At 39.5% G+C, this 24,976-nt stretch overlaps 1 protein-coding gene across 4 annotated transcripts in view; it reads left to right on the plus strand.

The window, feature by feature from the left end:
• Nucleotides 1–22,800, plus strand: part of LOC149205949 (uncharacterized) — a 78,679-nt gene extending 55,879 nt beyond the window's left edge. The window contains exon 4 of one of the 4 annotated variants that reach the window (XM_089393592.1): nucleotides 22,563–22,761. In XM_089393592.1, coding sequence (XP_089249718.1) covers nucleotides 22,563–22,615 — 53 coding nt within the window. In that variant the 3' untranslated portion in view covers nucleotides 22,616–22,761. Of the gene's footprint in view, nucleotides 1–22,562 lie in introns of all 4 variants that reach the window. The other 3 variants (XM_089393591.1, XM_089393594.1, XM_089393593.1) reach the window with 3 other exon arrangements.
• Nucleotides 22,801–24,976: the final 2,176 nt, after the last annotated feature.

The following is a 24,976-nucleotide window of genomic DNA, read 5'->3' on the forward strand; positions in this document are numbered from 1 at the left end:
AAAAGATCTCTCCCTTGGTTTCCTTGGACCTACAATAATCCCTATACTTGGTATTGAAGGCTTGCTGCATCTGAGCCCAAGTAGCGATGCTATTCCCAGGTAATCCCATGAACCAGCGTAGTGCTGCATCCTTAAGAGTGGAAGGGAAAAGCTTCAGCTTTTGCTCATCTTCAGTATAGTCATAGGTTCTACAGAGGACAGCAAACTCAAATAGGAAGGTATCAGGATCCTCAGTGGTCAGTCCATGGAAGTGAGGCAAAGCAGAGGGGCTAATGTTTTTCATTTTCATCTCTCCATTGGTCTCTCGGATGGGGAAAGCTCCTTCTATTCTCTCATCTTCTCTATTGTCAGCCATAGCTTCGGATGGAGTGGTCTCTAACTCTTCTTCTTCTATAGGGTCTTGGTATATCTCAGGATGTTCACCTATAGGTTCCTCTGGGTCACTGTCACCAAAGAAGAGAGAAGGGTGACTCAGTGATGTGGTGGGGGTGTTTGGTAGGAATTTGCCTGATCTATCTCGGTTCCTACGAGGCATGAAATGGAAAAGACTTTTCTTTTTTGATTGCTTTTGCTTTTTCTTTGGTACCTGCAAAACTGAAACAAAGTGATCTACAACTAGCTATATTGCTCAAATGAAATTGCAGAGTTGGAAAGCTAATCTAGGAAAGCAAGAAAAATTACTCTAGGAAAGCAAGAAATATTAGTCTAGGAAAGCAAGAAATATTAATCTAGGAAAGCAGGAAATATTAGGCTATGAAAGCAGGAAATGCTAATCTATGAAAGCAGGAAATATTAATCTAGGAAAGCAGGAAATATTAGGCTATGAAAGCAGGAAATGCTAATCTAGGAAAGCAGGAAATGCTAAGCTACTTTTGCAGAATGGAAATGAAATAAACTACTGAGCAGAAGTAAGAGTACGAAAGTAGAAGAAAAGCAACAATTACTAATACTCTGACGCTTCCCCGGCAACGGCGCCAAAAAGATGGTGAGCTCCAGTATTGTAGCAATAATGCTACAACTCCTGGGGCTTCCTGTCTCTCATTTTATCAACCCGGTAGTTCGTACAAACTTGGAAGCGACGGTGCTATATGCACAAGTACTAGCTCTTGTCGCAGCTGTCACTTGGTCAGCTGGCACAAGTCCGCTAGGGCTCAAGCCAACTTCTATAGGCTCTCAGAAGAAGCTTGCTAATTGATGGACGAAAGCTATTCTCAAAGGAAAACTACTCTACTTGACAAAATGGACTGAAAGCAAATCAAAGCATGTAAACCTAGGAAACCCTAATTTAACTAGTCTAACCTCTACGATGCAAGAAATGTGAATGAAACTTCTACCAATGCTGCTGTTACCTCTAATAAGTGCAAATGCATGGATCTAAACTACTTGCATCATGAAAGATATGTTTTTGTATTTTTCCTTTAAGTGTGTGGAATGATTGTGATCTTGTGCTAACTAGGGTTTGGTTGTGCAGATGGGATGGAGAAGGAAGGAAAGCGTGGGACAGGTTGGGGAGGCTAGGAGAGGTCCCTAAGGATCCTTAGCATCCATCCACAGAGGTTCCTCGCATTCAGATGCTCAGCAACCGAGAGAGTGGCCTCCTACAGGATGGCTGTGGAGGATCCTACAGGATACTCTGTTTTCTACAGGATGGTTGTGGAGGATCCTACAGGATACTCTGTTTTCTACAGGATGTCTACAAATGGCTACAGGATGACCTACCGTGAGTGTTTGGAGTGATGGAGGAGTAATGGAATGGTAGGGGGAGATGTGTAAGGTAGGAATGAGGCTGGTGATGGCTGTAGAAGTGGAGGAATAGGATAGGGAGTGAATGTAGGGAGTAGGTTGGAAGATAGAGGGCTAGGTCAATGAAAGGGCTAGAGAATGGAAGTACGTGAGGAGTGAAAGACTTTGGGAGATGACAGAGCGGAGCAGGGGTCGAAGATGTGTGTGCATGCGGGATCAAGATGGAGAATGAAGTAATGGAACGAGAGAAAGCAGTGTAAATGGAACAAATGTTTATGACTGTCACCAAACCGAAATTGCATTAACCTAAACTACCTGTGCCGTGAATTCACTGAACAGCAATCCAAAACGTGAAGAGAAAGGTGTATGAAGTTGTGATGAAGGTGTGTGGTGCAGGTGTGAATGACAAGGAAGCATCTAACATAACGTGACTGTGTTTGCAGCAATCATGGAATAAAGAAATGCGTATTTTTGGTGGCTAGTCATGGACTGCACTCCAATCCCAGATGAGACGGCAGTGAGCCTTAACAACCTTTTTGTTGGAGCTCCAATCGATTATATCTATCCTCTGCTACACTACGCAAGTGGAAACAAATTCACCATAAGCAACTCCTATCTAACTCATGAAAAAGACCAACTTAACAACCTGTAATTCGAATTGCATGTGCAAATGAAAAGCTCAAAGTGCTGAAATGAAATGGAAACAACACTACAGCAGAGGGGACCTATGGCTCTCAGGTTGGGCCCTAACCTGAGAGCTATAGTCTCCTTAAGAAACTCAGAACTAGATCACAAACTGCCTTCTTTATTCATAATCTGATGTCATGCCACATTGGCTTACAAAAAGGAACGAAAACTGAACTGTGCTCCAAAATTACAATAGCAATACGAGAGTTTCAACAACCTATCTAAGGCTAAGGCCTCCATACTTATACAAAAACGATGATCCAACAAGTGTCCTTGATTTTAGGAGCTCGGCTGTCCAACTTCGAGTTTAACTGCTGATCCTGTAGGACAGTCATAACTACTGTTCCTGTAGAACAGTTATAACTACTGTTCCTGTAGGACAGCTGGCTGCTTCTTAAGCTCGGAGGGGAGATGGATTGGAGCTCGGAGTTCTTGGTGGGAATCACGAGGAATGTCCCAAGACCGTGGACATCCTCTCCTAAAAACCAGCAGTGCCACCTCATTGTCTCCTTATCTCCTTTTTCGTTGTCTCTTGCTCCCTTTTAATGCCAAAACCTGGAATCACAATGCATTAGTCACGTAGATAGAGTGCCTACCCTTCTTCCTACAAACAACATGAATAAACTAAGAAATGCATGCATAAGCAATAAAAAATGAATGGTTTGAGCAAGTAGAATAGGCCAAAATGAGCCCAAATTGTACCAAAATTGGGGCTCATCAAGTGACTACCGTGTGTAGCGTGTGACCTTTAGTCGACAATCCCCTTTTCTTTTTGCTTACGACTTTGTATGTGTATGTATATTTTTTTTCTTTAAACGGCCAAGGGCCTGATAGCGAAAATGGAGAACCTCCAAAATCTTGTAGCGAAATGCTTCAACGGAAACAAAGTTGGCGAATTTCAACGGCTAAAGACCTGGATCGGAGAACATGGCTCTGTACAGTAGTGGAGTGGCCAGAGGATTGACTGCTCTGATACCAAATGAAGCGAACAAAGTTCCTTCTTTAGATTAATTACTCCAAAAGACTTGGAATATGAAGATATCCATTGAGGATACAAATATTATATATTAAAATGAGTGAATAAGAATGATGATACAATGAGAGCGAGAGGCTTGCTTATATACCAAGCAGGTGTCTCTTCATGGAGAGTCGTGTCTCATCTAGACATGACTCTTCAACCTAATTACGAATTAACTAATCATTATTTATGATTATTATCATAGACATTATTTCCTATATATTTATTCATAACACACAATATACTTACTAATGAAGATATTTGCCAAATCTTAGTGCCATTTACTAATTAATAAATTATATCCTTGTTCTAAAACTAGTATTAATTAATAATTGTATTCTCTTGCCCAAAAGCATACTTTCTTTAATCTAATTTTATTTTCCCTATTGCCTCAAAATCTAGTAGGTATTGTAAGGGGTGACCTACAAGGCAAAAACTAGACCAAGGGACAACAATGAGGTGTTGCAAACTGTCACCACAACCACTACCTCTTGCTCTTTATGGAATTTCACCACTAGGGAGGGTTCCCTTTAGATAGGTCACCTAGTGATATATCCAGTTCAAGGATCAACATGACGAGGAAGACTTATGGAGGACAACTCTTTCTAAGAAAAAAATTTAGTGAGTGTAATAGGGGAATTTGCATCCTCTAATAAGGCCGATTTAGGGCACAAATGACCTTGAGACATAGCAAGTCAAGTGGATTAACATATAGTCAAGAGGTCAAAAAAAGGTTTCCCAACAATGAATATCAACAACCAAAGGAACAAGAAACCTTCAGTAAGGCCCAAGTTGAAGCCTAGGGCGAACTAGGGTTTTTCTAGGGCAAGTCTAACCTAAGGAAAACAAATTTTTCTTTGAAATGTATAGATTAGCCACTAAAAGGGGTTGATTTTGAGGCAACCAACACCCCTCTCAATGTTGAATACCTCCAGTAGCAAACGACTTCAACCCTAGTGAATTTTGTGCTTAGCCCTAGCTACCGACTTGATCTTAAGGCGCCGAAAACGAGACTAGGTGAGAGAAAATCAGATTTATGGTTGATTTTGAAGGTGATCAATCAAGTGACAAGACCAGTGCCTTGTCCTTGGGATGATGGAGTCTATGGGAGTGAAAATATGCTAAGTCTTGGTAAGGAGTAAGGGAATAATGAAGCCCTAACTTTCAAAACTATAACTATTACTTTTGTGAGGGAACAAATTCACTTGGGAGAGCTAGTTTAAAGAAACCCCAAGGAGATTGCCTTTCATATTCTACTGAGTAATGCATACAATGTCATCATGTAGATTCCATACATTGATCTTCAACAATTACTAGCACAATAGAAACCCTAGATAACAAATCATTCCATACATTAGACACGATTAAAAATTTATCAAAGTCAAGGAACACTTACAAGATAAAATGCATGTACAATCCTTTATTGCTCCAAAGTAACATCTCCAAGACCAAATAAATAGCTCCAACAAGCAAAATACACCATAGAGTCACATCTCCACAAGAATTCAAGAAGGCCAAAATTCTCCAAGAGGGCCGAAATAGTCACAAGTGATGATGATCCAATACAAATGAGCCTATCCTCTATTTATATGAGGATTAGGACTACTAATTAGCCTACAAACCCCTAAAAACAAGTTTGGTGCTAAAATGAACTTGGGTTACAAGCCAACCCACTAGCGATATGAAAATATGCCCTAATTAGCCCACACGTGAGTCGTAAGCTCTCTATGGCTAATGTCATCCAGTGTAAGTGCTCCAACAACCATGTCTAAGGGTACTGAGGTGTCCAAGATGATGGAGATGCATGTGAAGTCCATGATTTGAGGGTTGGCCCTCAAATTCACCTCAGTCCTCCTATGGGGTCCCAAGATCTAGTTGGGTGCCATAAAGTGGTCTCCATGGTTCTCCAACTTCTCAACAAGGCCTCTTTTGCTCCAGCGTAAGGGGGTTCTTAGGTGAAAGAAACCCTCCCAAGTCTCTCAATGTGAGAACATCCTCATATGGGATCTAAATCAACTGCTTCCCATCAAGCTGTGTCAAGGCCAGCCCGGGGGCATGCTGGGTCCAGCTATGTCATCCTGAAGAATCCTCAAGTCTAGCTTAAAGTCAACCTACACCTTGGGTGTTCTAGTTGCTTTGGAACATGTGCCATTTGATGATGCTTCTAGGAGGATCAAAATGTTGAACACTTCACTTGTTGGTGCTAATTTACTCCTAAAAAAGGCTTGGGTATGATCCAGATTTAAACAGGAACGCCACAAATTACAGATATGACCATAAATGCAAAGACACAACATAAATAATACTTCATTTCATTGATGTAAAATACTGAAATATGCTTACAAACATAAATTGAAATAAACTAGCTCGGGCGATGGTAGCTTATCTTTGAGAAGAGATGTGGCGGCTACATGCCTCTCAACTGTCTTACAATGAGGTTCGAAGGCCTATTTATTGTTGAGAAACAATGGAAAACCCTAAACGTCCAAAAACCTAACCCTAGGAGATGAAGCGCTAAATTATGGGCCCCGTTTTGGGTAAATTGGTACATCAACTACCCAAGGTCGTAACTTTGGCATACAATCTCCATTTCACGCGCACAATACCTGGTTAGAAAGATTTATCCGAGGACCGGGTCCATGAACCCATCTTGCTCCTAGTTTTCCCAAAAAACATCGTTTAGGGCCTCAAAACGGCTCCGGAAGTTCAGGACCCAAAAAACTGCCAAAAATAGTAAATTGTGCTACAAATAAGGAAACTGAAAAACTGAAAGAAACAATGGTGGAGGTTCAAGTAAAATAGGTGGGTGGCCACCAATATCCACCTGGATCATTCCTCCCCCCTTAGGAAGCAATGGTTCCCGTTGCATTGAGTTCCTCCATGAGATGAGGAAACTTCTGCTGAACTCGGTCCTTGGTGAGCCACTTGCCCTGGTGAAGGAGTTGGCCTGCTTTGACAACTCGATATAGTTGGATCCTTTGCTGTCGGGTGTTCTTGATCTGCGTGTCCATGATCTGATCAATTGTGGCCTGTTCCATGCAATCTGGATTTAAATCTGTAGGTGTGAGTTGTTTTGCAATGTCTGATGTGTCTAGCAATGGTGGGAAGTATGGTCGAAGGCGGTCCACATTGAACACTGGGTGCAGGCCAAGGAATGGGGGAATGTTGAGCTCAAATGCATTGTCTCCCATAGCCTTGGTAATAGTGTAAGGACCATATCAGAGTGGTCTGAGTTTCCGATAGGTTCAGGTAAGGCGTTCCTTTTGCAAATGCAACCAGATTTTGTTGCCCACCTGAAACTTGTGTGGCACCCAATGTTGATCATGTCGCTGCTTGTACTTGGCATTTGATTTCTCCAGAATGTCGTGTACCTGCTAGCGGATATGTTGGATGTGCTCAATGATGTTGTTTGCCTTATCGGTTTCGGACTGGACATGAGCCGAATCTGCCTGAGTAGCTGCAAATGGCATGACCACATCAATGGGACATAGTGGCTGGAATCCCAGGCCCACCTAAAAGGGGTTGTGGCCAGTCGAGTTGTGGAGAGCCCGGTTATAGTTGTGATGGACATAGGGGAGGCTCTCATCCCATGTGCGTGGATGCTTTGAGTTGTACATGTGCAGAATGTGTACGTCTGTCGGGCCATCGGTTTGGGGATGGAAAGCTGTGGACTTAGTAAATGTACTGAGGAACTTCCTGTCTTGATCTGAGATGATAGATTGTGGGATCCCAAAGTGTACCACACTTGTTCAAAGAAGAGTTTAGCAGTGGCTTCTGCTGTGATATTCTTCTTGCAGGCCACCATAATGGCCGTCTTCGAGAATCTGTTGATGATTAGAAAAACACAGTCGTTTCCATGATTATTATAAGGAAGGCCCGACATGTAATCCATGGAGATGGATTCCCAAGGGCGACTAGGGGTAGGCAGTGGAGTATAGAGGCCTTGCTTCTTGATGGTTGGTTTGGCAATGGCGCAAGCAGTGCAGGATCTGATGTACTTCCCGACATCTTGTCGAAGATTCGACCAATAGAAATACTTCTGCAGTACTGCCATCGTTTTCTCGACCCCGAAATGCCCAGCAGCCTGACTATAGTGCGCTTCCCAAATCATCTTGGCACGCTCGCTTGAAGGAACACAAAGGTGACCCAGGTGGCATAATAGGGCATCCTAGAGGTGAAAATCTAGAACATGTTGACCCTCCAAGAGCGTTTGGTATGTGTGGCTGAATTCTGGGTCGCTTTTGTAGAGAAGTGGCCAATCAGAAGTCTCGTGCCCACAAGAGTTGATCATGGTGGTTAACGCCATGATCGATGGTCGGCTGAGGCAGTTTGCAACATTATTGGTGCTACCCTTCTTGTACTTGATATTGAAATGGAACTGTTGTAGGTATGTGGACCACTTCTGATGGCGATCGTTCTGCAACTTCCCTTGCGTCTGTATGAACTACAGGGGCCAGTGGTCTGTGTGGATGACCGTTTCCTTCCCCAAAATGTAATGCTTCCATTGTCAGCAAGCCCGCACAATGGAATACATCTCTTTGCCATAAGTGGGATACTTCCAGACTGTGTCTAAAAGTGTCTCATTATGATATGCCACTGGATGCCCGTGTTGAGTAAGGACAAGCCCGATAGCATAGTCAGAGGCATCTGTCTCGACCTCAAATGGCTGTTGCAAGTCTGGTAGTGCGAGCACTGGTGCCGAGCAGAGGCGATGTTTCAACTTTCTGATTGCCTTCTGTTGAGATTCAGACCAAAAGAATTTTTCATTTGCTCCTCCCTTGGTGACTTGACTCAAGGGCCAAGTGATATGAGAGACTCCCCACACGAACCTGCGGTAGAAATTGGCAAGACCCAGAAAGTTGCGGAGCTCTGTCAGAGTGGTTGGAGCTGTCCAATCCCGAATGACTTGGATCTTGGCTGGATCCACATGCACTTCCCGTTCATCAATAATGTATCCCAGATACTGAACTTGGGTCATGCCAAAAGTGCATTTCTCCAAATTGGCACATAGCTTGTGTTGCCGCAGTGTTTGGAGAACTTGTCGGATGTGATGGAGGTGCTCTTCCCAACTTTCGCTGCAGTTCAGGATGTCATCCATCAGCGTCATGAAGGTTGCAGGAGCATTTTTCAACCCGAAAGGCATAACCAACCATTCGAAAAGGCCCTCCTTGGCTTTGAAGGCAGTCTTCCACACATCGGAGGGTTCGATTGGTACCTGGTGATATCCTGACTTCAAGTCGATCTTGCTGAAATATTTTGCCCCCTTCAGTTGGTCTAGAAGGTCATCAATTCGTGGGATCGGGTACCTATTCCGGACAGTGATCTTGTTCAGCGCCCGATAGTCAATACAGAGTCTCCAAGTCCCATCCTTCTTCTGTACCAACACGATCGGGCTCCCACAGGGCGATGAACTTGGTCGGATGTGACCTTTCTGCAGCAGTTCCTGAATCTGCCTCTTGATTTCGTTGTTCTCTAGAACGGAGCACCGATAGATTGGTCCATTGGGCAGTGGTGCACCTGGGGTCAGATCGATGGAGTGCTTGACCTGGTAGTGCAGAGGCACCCCTGCGGGGGAGGTGAAGATGTCCTCGTACTCCTCCACGACCTTGTTCATTTGTTGTTGTCGTGCAGAGGGGCCCTGTCTAGAGGTCATGGCCACCGTCTTCTTCTTTCCTTGAGGGCGTATCATCAGGAAAACAAATTTCCCGATTTTGGAAATGAGCTTACTGCATTGTTTTGCAGTAACCAAAGAGATGGCATAGGCGGTGCTACCTCCGGTATCTTGAACAACTATTTCCCAAAGTAACAATAACAACACGAGGCCTTGACTCATACACAACATGTCGCTTCCACAAGTATGGTTGGCCTAATAATACATCACAAACATCAAGGGGAGCAACGTCACACAATACCTCATTTGTGAAGGGCTTGATGTTGTATGGAAGGCGACACTGCTGGCTCACGCGAAGATCCCGTCCTTGGTGAAGCCACCCGATGGTGTACGGTTGTGGATGTGCTGTGGTTGGTAAGCCCAACCGCTTCACGACCTCTGCCGAAATGAGGATCTTTTGGCTCCCGCTATTGACAATGAACTGTAGCGGGGAACCCTTTACCCACATCTAGGAGTGAAAGAGGCGCTCCTCCTCCTCTGGATCTTCGAATTCCTCCTTCTGGATCTTCGTGGTGGCAACAGTGGCATTTGTCTCCGCATCAATAATCTGCTTCCCTTTTTCATTCCCCTTATCGGGTTCTGATTCAGAGTCGGAACATGCATCTGATTTCGAAGACTTGAGCTCGGCCACCAGTGACTGCTTGGCCCGACACTGGCTTGTGTTGTGAGTGGAGCTCTTATGGAACTCACACCACTTTTCTGTGTCTTTCTTTGGCTTTGCGGTGTTGTTCTTTGCTTGCGGCTTTGGCGGGTTGTCCTGGGCCACCCGGCCTTCGCTTTGTCCTTTGTTCAGCGGTTTGGGGGCACCTTTCCCTTGCGTCAGATTCGCAGATCCAAAGTCTCGCTTTTTCTGTTTAAACTTCTGCTCGATCTTGACAGCATATCGGTACGCTGTGCTGAGCGAGGAGATGTCCAGAAATTCCATCTCGTCCCGGATGTACCTGTGTAGGCATCCGCGATATTTGAGTACCAAATGCAACTCAGAATTCTTGATACCCAACTTTGTGCAAAGGGTATGAAAAATATTGGTAAACTCCGACACGTCTTGGTCCCTTCCCTGCCGCAGTGTGGTCCGCTTTATGTATTTATCTTCATAGCTTCTGACAGGGCAGTACTGCTCCTTGATGGCATTCCAGAATGAATTCCAAGTGGGTGCGGTTGAAAACAGTGAGGTCGTATTTTCATCCTTCTGCTCGCAGTAGGTTTCCCACCAGTCCTTGATGTGGGGGGCGGCTTTGAGAAGAGCGAAAGTAATCTTTTCCCGACCGGAAAAATCATGAACAAAAAAATACCCTTCTAGTAGATTTAACCATTTATCTACAACGTCTGCATCTATCTGACCCTCAAATATGAGAATGTCAAAGTTAACTTGTACCTTAAAGGGTGTGGCGCTTCCAGAGTAGCCGCTGGAAGTAGATGTGTCGCCCCTGGGTAGCTGCTGAAGGATCTGGGCAAAGTTGTCCATCATCGCGTTCCTTTGTCGCTCGAGGGCCTCTTCGAGCAAGATTTTGATAGGATCTCCTGCCCCCTCATCTTTCTTTTCATCCACCATGGGAGGCTATCGAGATTTGCGAGGCTGGTCTTGCAAAGGTTCGACCAGTTCAAGTCTTAACTCCTTATATCCCGACCTCGTTGGGGACATGCAAAAAAAAATAGAGAAAGAGAAGACTGCTCTGATACCACTGATCCAAATTTAAACAGGAACTCAACAAATTACAGATATGACCATAAATATAGATATGCAACAAAAATGATACTTCATTTCATTGATGTAAAATACTGAAATATGCTTACAAACATAAATTGAAATAAACTAGCTCAAGGAATGGTATCTTATTTCTGAGAAGAGATGTGGCGGCTACATGCCTTTCAATTGTCTTACAATGAGGCTCAAAGGCCTATTTATTGTTGAGAAACAATGGAAAACCCTAAACATAAAAAAACCTAACCCTAGGAGATGAAGCGCCAAACTATGGGCCCCGTTTTGAGTAAATTGGTACATCAACTTCCCGGGGTTGTAACTTTGGCATACGATCTCCGTTTTACGTGCACAATACCTCGTTAGAAAGATCTATCACAGTTTTCCCAAAAAACATTGTTTAGGGCCTCAAAATGGCTCTAGAAGTTCAGGACCCAAAAACATTTCCAAAAATAGTAAATTGTGCTACAAATAAGGAAACTGAAAAACTGAAAGAAACAATGGTGGAGGTCCAAGTGGTATAGGCGGGTGGCCACCAATATCCACCTGGATCAGGGTACCTGTGGAGTAGGTGCCCAAGGCCTGGGTTATTCAACCACATGACAAGAACAACATTCAATCTAGTGAAAGCAACCAATCGTCGAGACCAAGATCAATAATGCATCTATGTGAACCAAACTCGAATGTTAAGGGCAATTTAATACTTCAAACAAGGATCCCCTTGCAAAATCAAGATTGTGATCTTGCAAGGGTGTTTTCTCCCTAAGTAGGGGTAGCTAAAGGTTGACCCTATTATGTGCTTCCACCCCCCGAGGGGAAGAAGTAAGAACCTTTCCCAAGGCCAAGTGCCATGGCTAAAGGGACCAACTAAGGGATGGGTGCATTCACATCTTGAGTGTGCAGATGTGAAGAGGGAGCATTTGTGGATGCATGAGTTACCAACTCGACATTTTTTTTTCCACCCCTCTTGTACACCTTGTTGACCACTACGTGTCAACGACTCATAGCAATACACCCCTTTTTTTTGCAAAAGGGATAGCACTTGATCGATGTGTCTGTGCCGTCTAGCTATCATCATCAGCTTGACTTCCAAGATGTTATGTAAACCCTTTCTGCATGTGTATAATGTAAATAATCTCAGCAGATCCGTGTCATGTATGTAACGACCTAGGTAAACCTACTTTTCTAGTGACGATCTCCATTCTGGGAGTTTTTTTGTCTCACTGATCCATTCTTGGATGGTCAACAAAGTTTTCCTCCAGTCTTACCCCAAAGTTGGAATGGATTTTGTCGCTAGGATCTTAGGCGAGTCCTAGTGTTCTAAATCGAGTCTATGTAAAAGTAATTTGGGAATAATCCTGACTATTAGGTTCGGTTATTTTATTACAAATCGCTTGGTTTGCTGGATTATATTTGTGTCGCAGAAATGGGTAGTCTGTGAGGATCAATTGCAAATGAGTTTTCCCCCTTATGATGTAAAAAATATGAAAATCATGATGTAAAGTGTCTTGAGGGTTGAAAAAATAATTTATCCCCTTATAGGTTAATTAATTAAATTTTCTGGCCAAAAAATAATTAAAATCCTAAGCCAGAAATTTAATTAATTCTAGGTCCATTCTAGGCCCTAGGTAAATTTAAATTCTCCAAAGGCAAAATTCGTTGGTCCTTAAAAATTAAATTTTAAAAGGTCCCGAGACTAAGGTAAATTAATTATTTTGCTAAATTTTAAACCTTTGATCCTTGGGAGTTAAGTCAAAGTCAAATTTTTGGGGAAATTAACTCAATTTTTTTTTGAGTTAATTAAAATACATTTAATTAAACATTTCGAATTTCCCCAAATATTTAAATATTTCGATGGATGAGATTAAAAGAAATTTTAATCTTCATTAACGGTCGAGATTGCTTTAACGAGGATCACTCGAACTAGCCGTTGGAGGATTTATTTTTAAATAGAAGGTCATTTGTCAGTGGATCCATCTGACCTATGAGTCGTGTGCTTAGCAAGACGGTTTTGTGTAATCTTTTTTCTGGATAATAAAGAAAGACTTTGGGGTTAAGTTCTACTGGTGTTACTCTTCATGGGAATACTGTAAGACGTGTTGTTTTCATGCATAATTTTTTCTAAAGCCATTGATGATAACTTTTAAAAAGTGATTTGAGTACATGTATCTTGCTCAGTTGCTGGGGTTTGAATAATAATCTAAATTTTAAACGTAATAGAAGGTATCTCTATTTGTCTGAGTTTTATTATTGTTTTCTTGCTCTATTTTTAATGGTTGGATCGAGTTTTGCAGGAAAATCTTGATTTTAAATCCTCGGGTATTAGGGGAAGTTTTTAGTTGGACTAGCCAACTACCGATCCGTGTTTTCTAAAGAGCCCAACAAAATTAATCCCAGGCTTATCATAAGATTTTTTATTCTTTATTTTGATGCATGAAGGTTTCGAGTTAGCACTTTTAAAGTTTAAAAATCTTTTAATTTATGTGCAACATAATGATAGATCTGGCTGATTAGAGCCTGCAGTTTGTAAATTTTGTAATTATTTTTTTTAACGTGGGTTTTTCTGGGTTTTAGTTTTTATCACTGTATATATCGTTTGGGTGTTTTCTTGTTGTCGTGCAGCTACAAATCTGAGGAAGAAATTTGTGTAGAGTCCAGGTCTAGGGCCTAGGCCCTAGAGGGTAAGATCTAGATCTCTAGGGTTTATCAACATAATTTTCCAGGGATATTATTCAAATTTTTTGTAGTCCGAGGATTTGAAAATTTTAAATCTGGAAATTTTTATAAGGGTTTCAGGGAAATCCGAAGCAAAAGGATTTAACATTTTAATTAGAATTTCCGGAAATGTTTTAAAGGGTTTTTTGGCTACCATTTATCTATTGATTGAGTTTTCTGATCCGCTGACTAGGTTTTTCGATTCGCTGCAAAATTTCAATTTTGTTTTTAAGAAAAACCCTTATCCCTCCATTACTCCAACCTTTTTCCCTCTTTCTGCCTGCGTTTTCTGTGTTTTTTCTGCATCCTTTCTTTCATTTTCAAAAATCTTCTTTGCTGCCCTCGTTCTCCATTTCTTACGCTGCTCATCGTTCCGCTTTTTTCTGCTCCAAAACCGCAGCTCTTCCTGCCATCCCTGCTCTATCCCTCGTTGTCGTCCCTGCAAAAATCTTCGATTCGCGGCTCCTGCTCCTCCCTCTCGACTTGCCACTATCTCCACCAATGCCAGCTCCCTTTTTCGCTGTTCATTTCTCCATCCACTGTTGACCTGCACAACAAAACAAACATTTGATTTTTTTTTCTCTTTGCTTCATTTGTATGTGTTAGGTTAGGTTTAGGTTTTACTTTTTATTATTTTTATTTATGCTAGGTTAGTTTAGTTAGTTCCTTTTGATTTCATTTGATTTTTTTTTTCTTTTTTTTTTTTACTACTTTGGTTAACTTATTCATTTTTTATTTTAATTTTGATTTTTATTATTTGTGTTTGTTTAGTTTAGGATTTGCGTTAGATTTATTTTATTTTGTCTTTTAGATTTGTTTTGATTTAAAATTTGATTTTTGTTTTTTATTTTTTTGTCTTGTTTTGATTTCACATTTTTTTTACTTGTGATTTTTTTATTTTATTTTGATTTTGATTTCCTTTCCTTTTATTTTTTATTTTTATTTTTGATTTTGCTTTAAAAAAATTAAAAAAATCTAAAATTTTTAAATTTTGGTGACTTTGATTGCTAATGAAATAAATCAAAAGTAGAACTTAAGCTTTCATATTTAAAAAAAATAATTTTTATGTGGCCTATGGCCCATAATTTTTTTAAATTTTGACTAAGGTCTTTTGATTTGATTTTTAGTCACATTAAAAATTTAATCTCTTCATTTTACCACATCAAATTAATTTCCTAAGGAATAATTAAATTGTTAATCTAAAGTTCCTTGGTGTCCTTTCGTGGTAGTGATTTCTATATTGTCAGGTGTGATTAATGTTTTAAAATCATTGACTATTGGAGAATGATAAATTATTCTAGATCTGGGTTATTAATGAAAATCATTTTAAACCTGGAATCATTATCTAGCATTTAAATTTCATAATTCTTCACAGGATTTAATTGCTAGAATATCTTGCGTGATAAGGTTTTGGGCGTTGACATTTAATTATTCACAATCGTTGCTTTGCCACATCTATAAACTGCTCGGGATAACTTGTTTATGTTTAGTCTATGTTTAATTGAATATAAAGGCACTGGTCTATAATTATTTTTATCTTGCAGTTGTGTCTTATTTTATTCTATCCATCTCAGTTGACCAAGATTTGTTCTAAATTCATCAAGTTGTCCATCTTTAAGTCTCCTAGAGCCTGTGTTTCACAGGATATTCTCATTCATTCACTTTAGGGACTACTCTCTTGACTTGTCTAGGAGAGAGTTTAAACGGAGTGAGTAAGGATTAGAGTGACAACCCTTACTTTGAGCGTTGTCGTGGTGCCTAGACACTTTGTGCGACAACACGCCTTTTACTTCTTGTTGATTTTTCTTTGTATAGTTGCTTATAGCTCAAGGGTTAGAGCTTGCTTTGTATGATGTAGCAGTTGTATTACCCCTTTAAGATGAGTCAATTTATCGCTCATTGGGGTCAAGCGTTCCTTCCTTTGATGTAATGGAGCAACATGTGCTCGAGAATTGGGCGATGGCCATGAGTGAGGTAGAGCTCATGCTAGGATTTTTCCCATGTGCTAATCTTTATGTCCATGACCATCTTTTGTATTTTGATTTTTCTTTCTTTCATTAGTTGTGGCCATGATATCATCTTTCCGTTTCTTTTAGCTACATAAACCACCCAGGGCTAAGTTTTTGGGCCTTATCCAAGGTATGCGGACATATGAGAGCGAAATCCCAAAGAACTAATGACAAGTTGAACTCGAAGAATGGAGGTGAGATATGGGTTTGTAATGTAAGATGGAAAGTGTTAATTATGACATATATGAAGATGGAACTTCGCTATCTCAATCAGGGCTTCTTAATTAGTGCCCCTTCAATACCCAAAGGGCCTTTAGTGAGTTGCAACTAGACTAGGATTGAAGATTAACCCCCCAAGTAATGTAACAACCTATCTATAATATAGAGAACACAAGAATATTAGCATGCATACGATGCATGCATATGATAGCTACATATGCATGTATCGCATGCACCGCACTAGTATTTATATACTAAATTAACTATAAGTATTAAATATCATGACACTCCTTCAAATAGAAGTTATATTCACCCATCAACACCCATATTGCTTAATGCATCATGATTAATGGGCAAATACCAATGATATAAATTTAAAATGTATAACGTAAAAATAATTATAAAGAGATAGATGTTAAAAATTAAGCTAATCTTAAAAGATGGTTATATAATTATATATCTTAGAATATTAATAAATTAATAAAATGATAAAAAAATAAATTAAAGATAAGGTACCTAGTATGAACCTAGGACCTTTATATTAAAAACAAACAAAAAAGAATATTAAACCAAAACTCATAATACATATCAATATACCTTTAAAAAGAAATACATATCACGTGACATGGGAAGGGTGTCACCATAAAGAGAAGCGATGGGTTGCTAGTGGAGGGGGCAGCCACCGCCAAGAAACAACATATAGGGGGCAGGGGAATAGTTTTGGAGGGGCATCAAGAACCAAGGGAAGAGACATACTGAAGAGGGGCTTAATTTATAAACTGGAGTTACCAACAGAAGGAGAACCTTGTTGTTCTGAGGTTTCTGGGCACAGGGGAACAGTTTACTTCAATTGAGAAGCTTATTGGACTGAGTATCGAGGTTATGCTCAGTTTGGCTGGGTGGTTTCGGTCTTTTGGTAACAGAAGCGGGAGCAGTTTGAGGCATCATCAACCGCATGAATACAGGTAGGTACTCCATACCAAACTGAGTAATTTAGTTATATGAATGTTGGTTAAGTCATTTAAACTGCAAGTAGATTTGAAGAAAACACATATTATGTTTTAGAGCTTTACATTTCTGGTTAAATGACTCAGAGCCTTACATTTTGGTATCAGAGCTCAGGTTAAAACCCTTTTGACCTCATAGGCCCTACGCATCGTATAAATTTCTGTGTACTCGGATGTACAGCCCGCGGATTCATTGGAAGGTTCGTTCACCGCATTTTTTAACCGACATCTGTTATCTTTTGGTTTTGTCGGTAGACACTTTGGGCTTTCCCTGCGTAAACCTGTTTTCTTTTCATTTTGGGCATTCTTTGCAATTGTCAAATGCTCTTCCTTTGCAGCGTCCACTATTCGTCTGGCCGTTTCATTAAACTATAACCTATGTCCCTATTTTTTGTGCATTTGATAGCGGGTCCCTCTTGATATATATACGCTGGTTACATCTCAAATTATCCCTTCTATGCATTGATTCTTAAAGACTGTTGTCTAGCCCATCTGCACGTTTCCCACTTGTGATTTTCCTTCTCTATGCTGAATGGTACAAGCGGTCCCTTCTCTGCAATGGTTAAAACATCGCTATGCAAGCTGGTTCATATTTGTCGGAATGTATGTATGCTGGGCAAATATTTGCAAGACGTCACTGTGGTTTCAATGATGCGTGTGCTCCTACGAGAGAATATATATATCATATGTACAGTGTGTTGATTTTCTGGGAAGTTCAAAATATGTATTTACCATTTTGACTAAATGAGTTCTACATAATTAATTTTATATAATTATCGTTATTTTTTAAAAAGCCAATGCATAAAATAATTTGGATTCTATAAAATTAATTGATATTAATTAAATATTTATGTATTATGATTTAATAATTTTTTTCATCATTGTCATTGATGTAGATTTATTTTGCGGGATTAGCTAGGAAATAATATGATTATGGCATTCAGGGGTTATCATAGGTAAGCGTATGAGATACAACCCATGACTAAGCAAGGATATTGGAAATACCAATATGCAATAGCAAACTGGGAAAACACATGGGTTAAGATTATAATCAGTTGCTGACAATTAATTTAAATATAATCAAGTTGGTAGTTTAATCTCCAAATATCAACAAGGAGGGAATAATGGTCATACTAATGACTCAAATCTCAAATAGGCTTAGGTAGACATGTTAAAGAAACAACACAATGTCATAATTTATGTTTAAGCCCTCACCAAAAGAAACCTCCCACTTCAAAGGGCATTCCAGGCGCTCTCTTACTAGTAAGACTTGCCTAGTAAGTAAAAATAGCAAAATACTAAACCCGTTTGTAAATGTGAAATTGCAAAAACTATATGTTAAATCCGAATGTATACCTCAAATTTTTTACAAATTTTATTATGTATACAGGAAACATTACAATGGTAAGGACATATGAGCGACGACGACGTGATTAGGCAACATCACCGTCATTAATACCACCACCGTCGTCATCACCATCTCCATCGCCACCACCATCATCATCTCCCTCGTTACCAACATCAACACCAATTGCTCCAGCACCAGAGTTGAATGTGATAATGCATTCATTAGAAGCCTTATTGGAAACATTAAAAGGGTCAACAATGGCTAAGACCAAAGAAGAACCTCAACCCTTAGCAACCAATTCAGTGGAACCAAAGAATTTTGAGTATAAAAGATCAAAGGAAGATATTTCTAGGGAGCTTCAGAAAATTAAACTCCCAGAATTTTCAGGAGGTCGAGCTGGAGAATGTGCTGAGGCATGGCTAGAAGGAATGAACAGATGTTTTAAATTAAGAGAATACTCTTCTTCTGCAAAAACAAAAATTGTTGTATTTCAATTAAAGGAAAGTGTCTTGATTTGGTGGGGAAATCTGGAAAAACAACTACACCTCACAACGGATAATGTTCCTTGGGAATTGTTCGAGGAAAGATTTTGTGCGAAGTATTTACCTCCATATTTTCAAGAACAACAAGCCGGAGCCTTTCATACATTAGTTCAAGGTAATAAAATAGTGGAGGAATACGAGATAAGGTTTATGGAGCTTGTGAAATACATTCACTACTTAGATTCTAATGAACGTCAGGCTGAACGCTTCATATTTGGGTTAAATCCTCGCATCAGGGCCTTGGTGAGGATGTGGAAACCATCATCAGTCGCTGAGGCGGTAGAATGTGGCCGTTATGCAGAAGAACATCTAGGAATCAAAAAGGATGTCGGGCCAGCAGAACCTTTACAATTAGGGTTTTCAGGAAAGACTCCCCGAAATTTCTTCAGGGGAGGTAGCTCAAGACCACCTTATGGTAATAGATTTATCCCAAGAAATGTAGGAACAAGAGCTTCCATGGCAGTTAATACTATAGCCGTTGAATCATCAAACACAAGTCCATGGAAATCCCGTGGAACTGCTAATAGAGGAAGAAATTCAAGAGGAAGCAGCATGAGAGGACGAAGCTCTTTATCTAGAAATTCACAGTATGATTCAAGAGGACCGACCCAGGTTAATTGTTGGGGATGTGGAGGACCACATTTTCAACGTGATTGTCCAGAAACTTCATCAAGTATATTGCATAGGACTGGAAAGGAACCAATACCAAATACCCAAGGCAATCATAGAATTCATGCATTAGTCAACAACAATCAAGCAGCACATCAATCCACTGTAGTGGAATCTTCAGGTATTATTAATGGTATAAAACTCAAAATCTTATTTGATATTGGTGCCACAAATAGTTTCATTTCGTCATATGCATTAAACAAATGTGGGTTGGTAGCTTGCAGACAAAATGATTTCAGACAAGTAGAAATGGCCTTAGGAGAACTCCAATCCGTAGACTTAAGTGTGGATCAATACAAAATTGACCTAGGGGTCTGTTTGACTAAATTGAAAGTTTATGTCACAACCTTAGGGACTTATGATCTTGTCATAGGTATGGATTGGCTAAAAGCTCATCAAGCTTGGGTAGACTGTTATGGGAAAAAAATTCTAGGTATAAATGATGAAGGAGAAGCGATCCAAATTCAAGGTATCAAGAGAAAAATATCTTTACGCTGCATATCTGCAATGAAAATGAAGCGTTGCTTAAGGAAAGAGTGTCAGGCTTATATAATTCAGGAAGTAAGTAAAGAAAAAGGGCCATCCTTAGAACAATATTTGGTATTAGCCGAATTTCCAGATGTATTTCCAAAGGAATTACCAGGATTACCCCCCGAAAGAGAGCTAGACCTCACAATAGAATTGAAACCTGGTACTCAACCAATCTCTAAAACACCTTATAGAATGACAGCTCCGGAACTTCAAGAATTACAAATTCAATTGAAGGAACTATTGGATATAGGACATATTCAACCCAGTATATCACCTTGGGGTGCTCCTGTAATTTTTGTCAAGAAGAAAGATGGATCCTTAAGATTATGCATAGATTATCAGGACTTAAATCGAGCTATAGTAAAGAATCGTTATCCTATGCCTCGAATTGATGATCTCTTCGATCAAATGAAAGGAGCTGCTGTCTTTTCAAAAATTGATCTTCGATCAGGCTATCATCAGCTAAGGATTTCCGAAAGCGATATTTCGAAGACTGCATTCCGAACACGCTTTGGGCATTATGAATTTATTGTGGTACCGTTTGGATTAACTAATGCACCAGCAGTATTCATGAATCTTATGAGCAACATTTTTCGCAAATATCTTTATCAATTTGTACAAGTCTTTTTAGATGATATTCTCATCTACTCTAAGAATGAGGAAGAGCATGAAGACCATTTACGGATAGTATTATCCTGTCTCAGAGAACACCAGTTATACGGAAAGTTATCCAAGTGTTCGTTCTTTCAGAAAAAGATTCATTACTTAGGTCATATCATATCCGGTGAAGGGATCTCAGTAGACCTTGAGAAGGTAAAAGCAATCATGGAATGGCCAATACCGAAAAACGCACATGAAGTACGAAGCTTTATGGGTTTAGTCGGTTACTATCGAAGATTTGTGGAAGGATTCTCCAAAATTGCAAAGCCGATTAGAACCCTTCAGCGTAAAGGTGTTAAGTATGAATGGACTGAGGAATGTAATAAAGCATTCTCTGAACTCAAAAGACTACTGACCAATGCACCAATCTTAAGAGTCCCTGATATGGACAAAGATTTTACGGTATGTACTGATGCATCCAAACATGGGTTAGGTGCAGTATTAATGCAGGATAGAGGAGTAATAGCGTATGTCTCAAGAAAGTTAAAGCCTCATGAAGAACTCTACGCTACTCACGATTTAGAGTTAGCCGTTGTAGTACTAGTTTTAAAAATTTGGAGACACTATCTAGTGGGGCGAAGTTTTACACTTAAAAGCGACCATCAAAGTCTACAATATTTGTTCACCAAAAGAGACTTAAATGCTAAACAAAGATGATGGAGTGAATTCCTAAGTGAATATGACTTTGGAATATCATATATTAAAGGAAAAGAAAATGTAGTAGCAGATGCTTTAAGCAAAAGACCACGGATATTCTCCCTCATACCTATCAAAGTAGACTTAAGGCAACGAGTACTAGAACATCTCATAAAAGATAGCTAGTATTTAAAGGTAAGATCTAGTCTTGATAGTAAAAAGCCAAAAGAATCTAAGTTTGAAGGATATGAGTTAGAAGATGATAGAATCTTACGATTTCATGGAATGATGTATATTCCTGATAATAGGGATCTTCGAGACACCATCCTTAAGGAAGCCCACAAAGCAGTATATTGTGCACATCCTGGAGTAAAGAAAATGTATACGGATACCAAGAAACTCTTCTTCTAGTCGGGCATGAAACGTGATATTGTTCAATTCGTTGCAAGATGTTTGGAATGTCAACAAGTAAAAGCAGATCATTGTCATCCAGCGGGTCTCTTACAACCTCATGACATTCCTATGACCAAATGGGAGATCATTTCTATGGATTTCATCACTGGGCTACCTCTTATTTCTCAAAGACACAATGCCATTCTGGTAGTAGTGGATAAATTAACGAAAAGCGCCCATTTCATTCCCATAAGAGATACTTACGAAGTTGCTGACGTAGCTCGAGTATTCATAAACGAAATTATCAGATTTCATAAAGTACCTAAGAAGATTATATCAGATAGAGATTCACGATTTACTTCAAGGTTTTGGTTTTGCATGAAGTCAGCCTTAGGAACTCAATTAAATTTAAGCACAACTTATCATCCTGAAACTGATGGGCAAACAGAAAGGGTAAATCAAGTACTTGAAGATATGTTGAGGATGTATGTTATGGATCAACAATCACACTGGAAAAAGTATTTATCCTTAGTCGAATTTGCATACAATAACAGTTATCACAGTTCAATCGGAATGCCTCCATTTGAAGCATTATACGGTAGACCTTGTAGAACACCATTAAGTTGGGACAAATTAGAAGATCGAGTGACAGTAGCGCCAGAATTAATCCAAGAAATGGAAGAGTAGGTAAAACAAATTAAACAACGGTTAAAAGAAGCACAGGATAGACAAAAGAGTTATGCTGATGCTCACAAAACTGATAGGAAGTATGAATTAGGGGATTAGGTTTTCATCCGCATCAAACCGAATAAAAGTACTATTTGATTCGGAAAAAGGGACAAAATTATCACCCCAATTTATTGGACCATTTAAAGTCATGGAAAGAGTTGGACCTGTCGCCTATTGTCTTGCACTGCCACCTCACTTGCATAAAGTTCATAATGTATTTCATGTATCTGTATTAAGGCATTACATAGCTGACCAATCTCATAACTTTCAATGGAAGTAACTGCAGGTATCGGACGAAGGAATCATATCGGTCGAACCATTACGTATACTGGAATGTAGGGTTTGACAGCTTAGGAATCATCTGGTAGACCAAGTTAAGGTCCAGTGGGACAAGTATAGTCTTGGATCAGCTACTTGGGAAGATATAGAGATCATATGTCAAAAATACCCCAACTTGTGTCAATTTTGAAGAACTTTAAACCATGTTTTGTATATATTTACTTTACTTTAAATCAGAGACTCAGAACCATTTTAGAATGACCATATATAAACATGAACTTTTATGACATGATATCTGTTTAATTCCGCTAGTACATGGATACCAAGACGGAATATGTTATTGATCTTACTCAATTTTAGTTATCAGGGTAAAGTTTAAATATTTGAGTAATTTTGCTGCTGATGAAAATTAAGATATTATAATTTTGTTTCATTTATGCATATCAATATGATTGATGAGATAGAAATCAAAGAATGATTACATTTTAATATGAAAGCTAATGACATGAATAGAATATGGCAAAGTATGTTATACTGTAGTTGACATGTATGAATTATACATAAGCTATTTGTTTTTGAATATGTTAATGCACATTTTATAAATGCATGGACAAGTGTTTATGATTGCAGATAATATCCGTTACCAAAATGACCACGTGATGACAGAAACTTCAGAACAATTAAGGCTCAAAGAGATTCCATGATAGGGTATTAACCCTGATTCTATTGGGAGGGATGGAGGTGTTGCCCACTGTTTATCTTCCGAACCCTGGAGTCATGGGAGGACTATGCGAATCACGCTCCCCTAGACGTGTGATGATGACTGCCAGATGCCTACTGGGAATTAGGTCGGTATAGCCGATGCTGCCATCCTTAGAGTTTATGAATGGTTAGGTCAGTATAACTGATGCCATGGCATACTCCAGTAGAGGACGGATAGGATGGGGGCGGAAGAGATTAGGAAGGATAGGATGATTTTGTAATAGCTTGGGAACCTGATTGAAGTAAGGCATGATCATTAAAGTTATAAACCTAGAAGTATTCAAAACACCAATTTTATAGTGTCCTCACATTAAGTAATAATTTAACCTCGATACACAATCCTAAGAAGAATGTACTAATTGCTATCATAAGTATTCATATAAGATAAAAACTCTAACTTCGGGACGAAGTTTTCTAAAGGGGGGTGTATGTAATGACCTATCTATAATATAGAGAACACAAGAATATTAGCATGCATACGATGCATGCATATGATAGCTACATATGCATGTATCGCATGCACCGCACTAGTATTTATATACTAAATTAACTATAAGTATTAAATATCATGACACTATTTCAAATAGAAGATATATTCACCCACCAACACCCATATTGCTTAATGCATCATGATTAATGGGCAAATACCAATGATATAAATTTAAAATGTATAACGTAAAAATAATTATAAAGAGATAGATGTTAAAAATTAAGCTAATCTTAAAAGATGGTTATATAATTATATATCTTAGAATATTAATAAATTAATAAAATGATAAAAAAAAATTAAAGATAAGGTACCTAGTATGAACCTAGGACCTTTATATTAAAAACAAACAAAAAAGAATATTAAACCAAAACTCATAATACGTATCAATATACCTTTAAAAAGAAATACATATCATGTGACATGGGAAGGGTGTCACCATAAGGAGAAGCGGTGGGTTGCTGGTGGAGGGGGCAGCCACCACCAAGAAACAACATATAGGGGGCAGGGAACAGTTTTGGAGGGGCATCGGGAGCAGAAGAAAGAACCAAGGGAAGAGACATACTGAAGAGGGGCGAAATTTATAAACCGGAGTTACCAACAGAAGGAGAGCCTTGTTGTTCTGAGGTTTTTGGGCACGGGGGAACAGTCTGCTTCAATTGAGAAGCTTACTGGATTGAGTATCGAGGTTATGCTCAGTTTGGCTGGGTGGTTTCGGTCTTTTGGTAACAAAAGCGGAAGCAGCTTGAGGCATCATCAACCGCAGGAATATAGGTAGGTACTCCATACCAAACTGAGTAATTTAGTTATATGAATGTTGGTTAAGTCATTTAAGTTGCAAGCAGATTTGAAGAAAACACATATTATGTTTTAGAGCTTTACATTTCTGGTTAAATGACTTAGAGCCTTACAAGTAAGGTGAGAGAACAAGGTCATGGTCAAGGTCTATCAATCTTCTAGATCACCCCATAATACATACTAAATGCCCAAATGGAAAAAACAAACAAGTATAAGCACGCGATTGCAAAATGATAAAAAAAAGCTGCGGAGGAGCACCCCTCTCCCCTAACTCCCGCTCCTGAAGCACACTCTGAATGGAAGCATTTAGGGAGTGACCCCAGGAGCACGCTCTTGAATCTTTTCCATTTGGGATTGATTTTCAGGAGCACGCT

Source organism: Pinus tabuliformis, chromosome 1_2 (assembly GCF_031772625.1).
Source record: "Pinus tabuliformis cultivar Carrire ecotype Pingquan chromosome 1_2, CPIR1, whole genome shotgun sequence".
NCBI lineage: Eukaryota > Viridiplantae > Streptophyta > Pinopsida > Pinales > Pinaceae > Pinus > Pinus tabuliformis.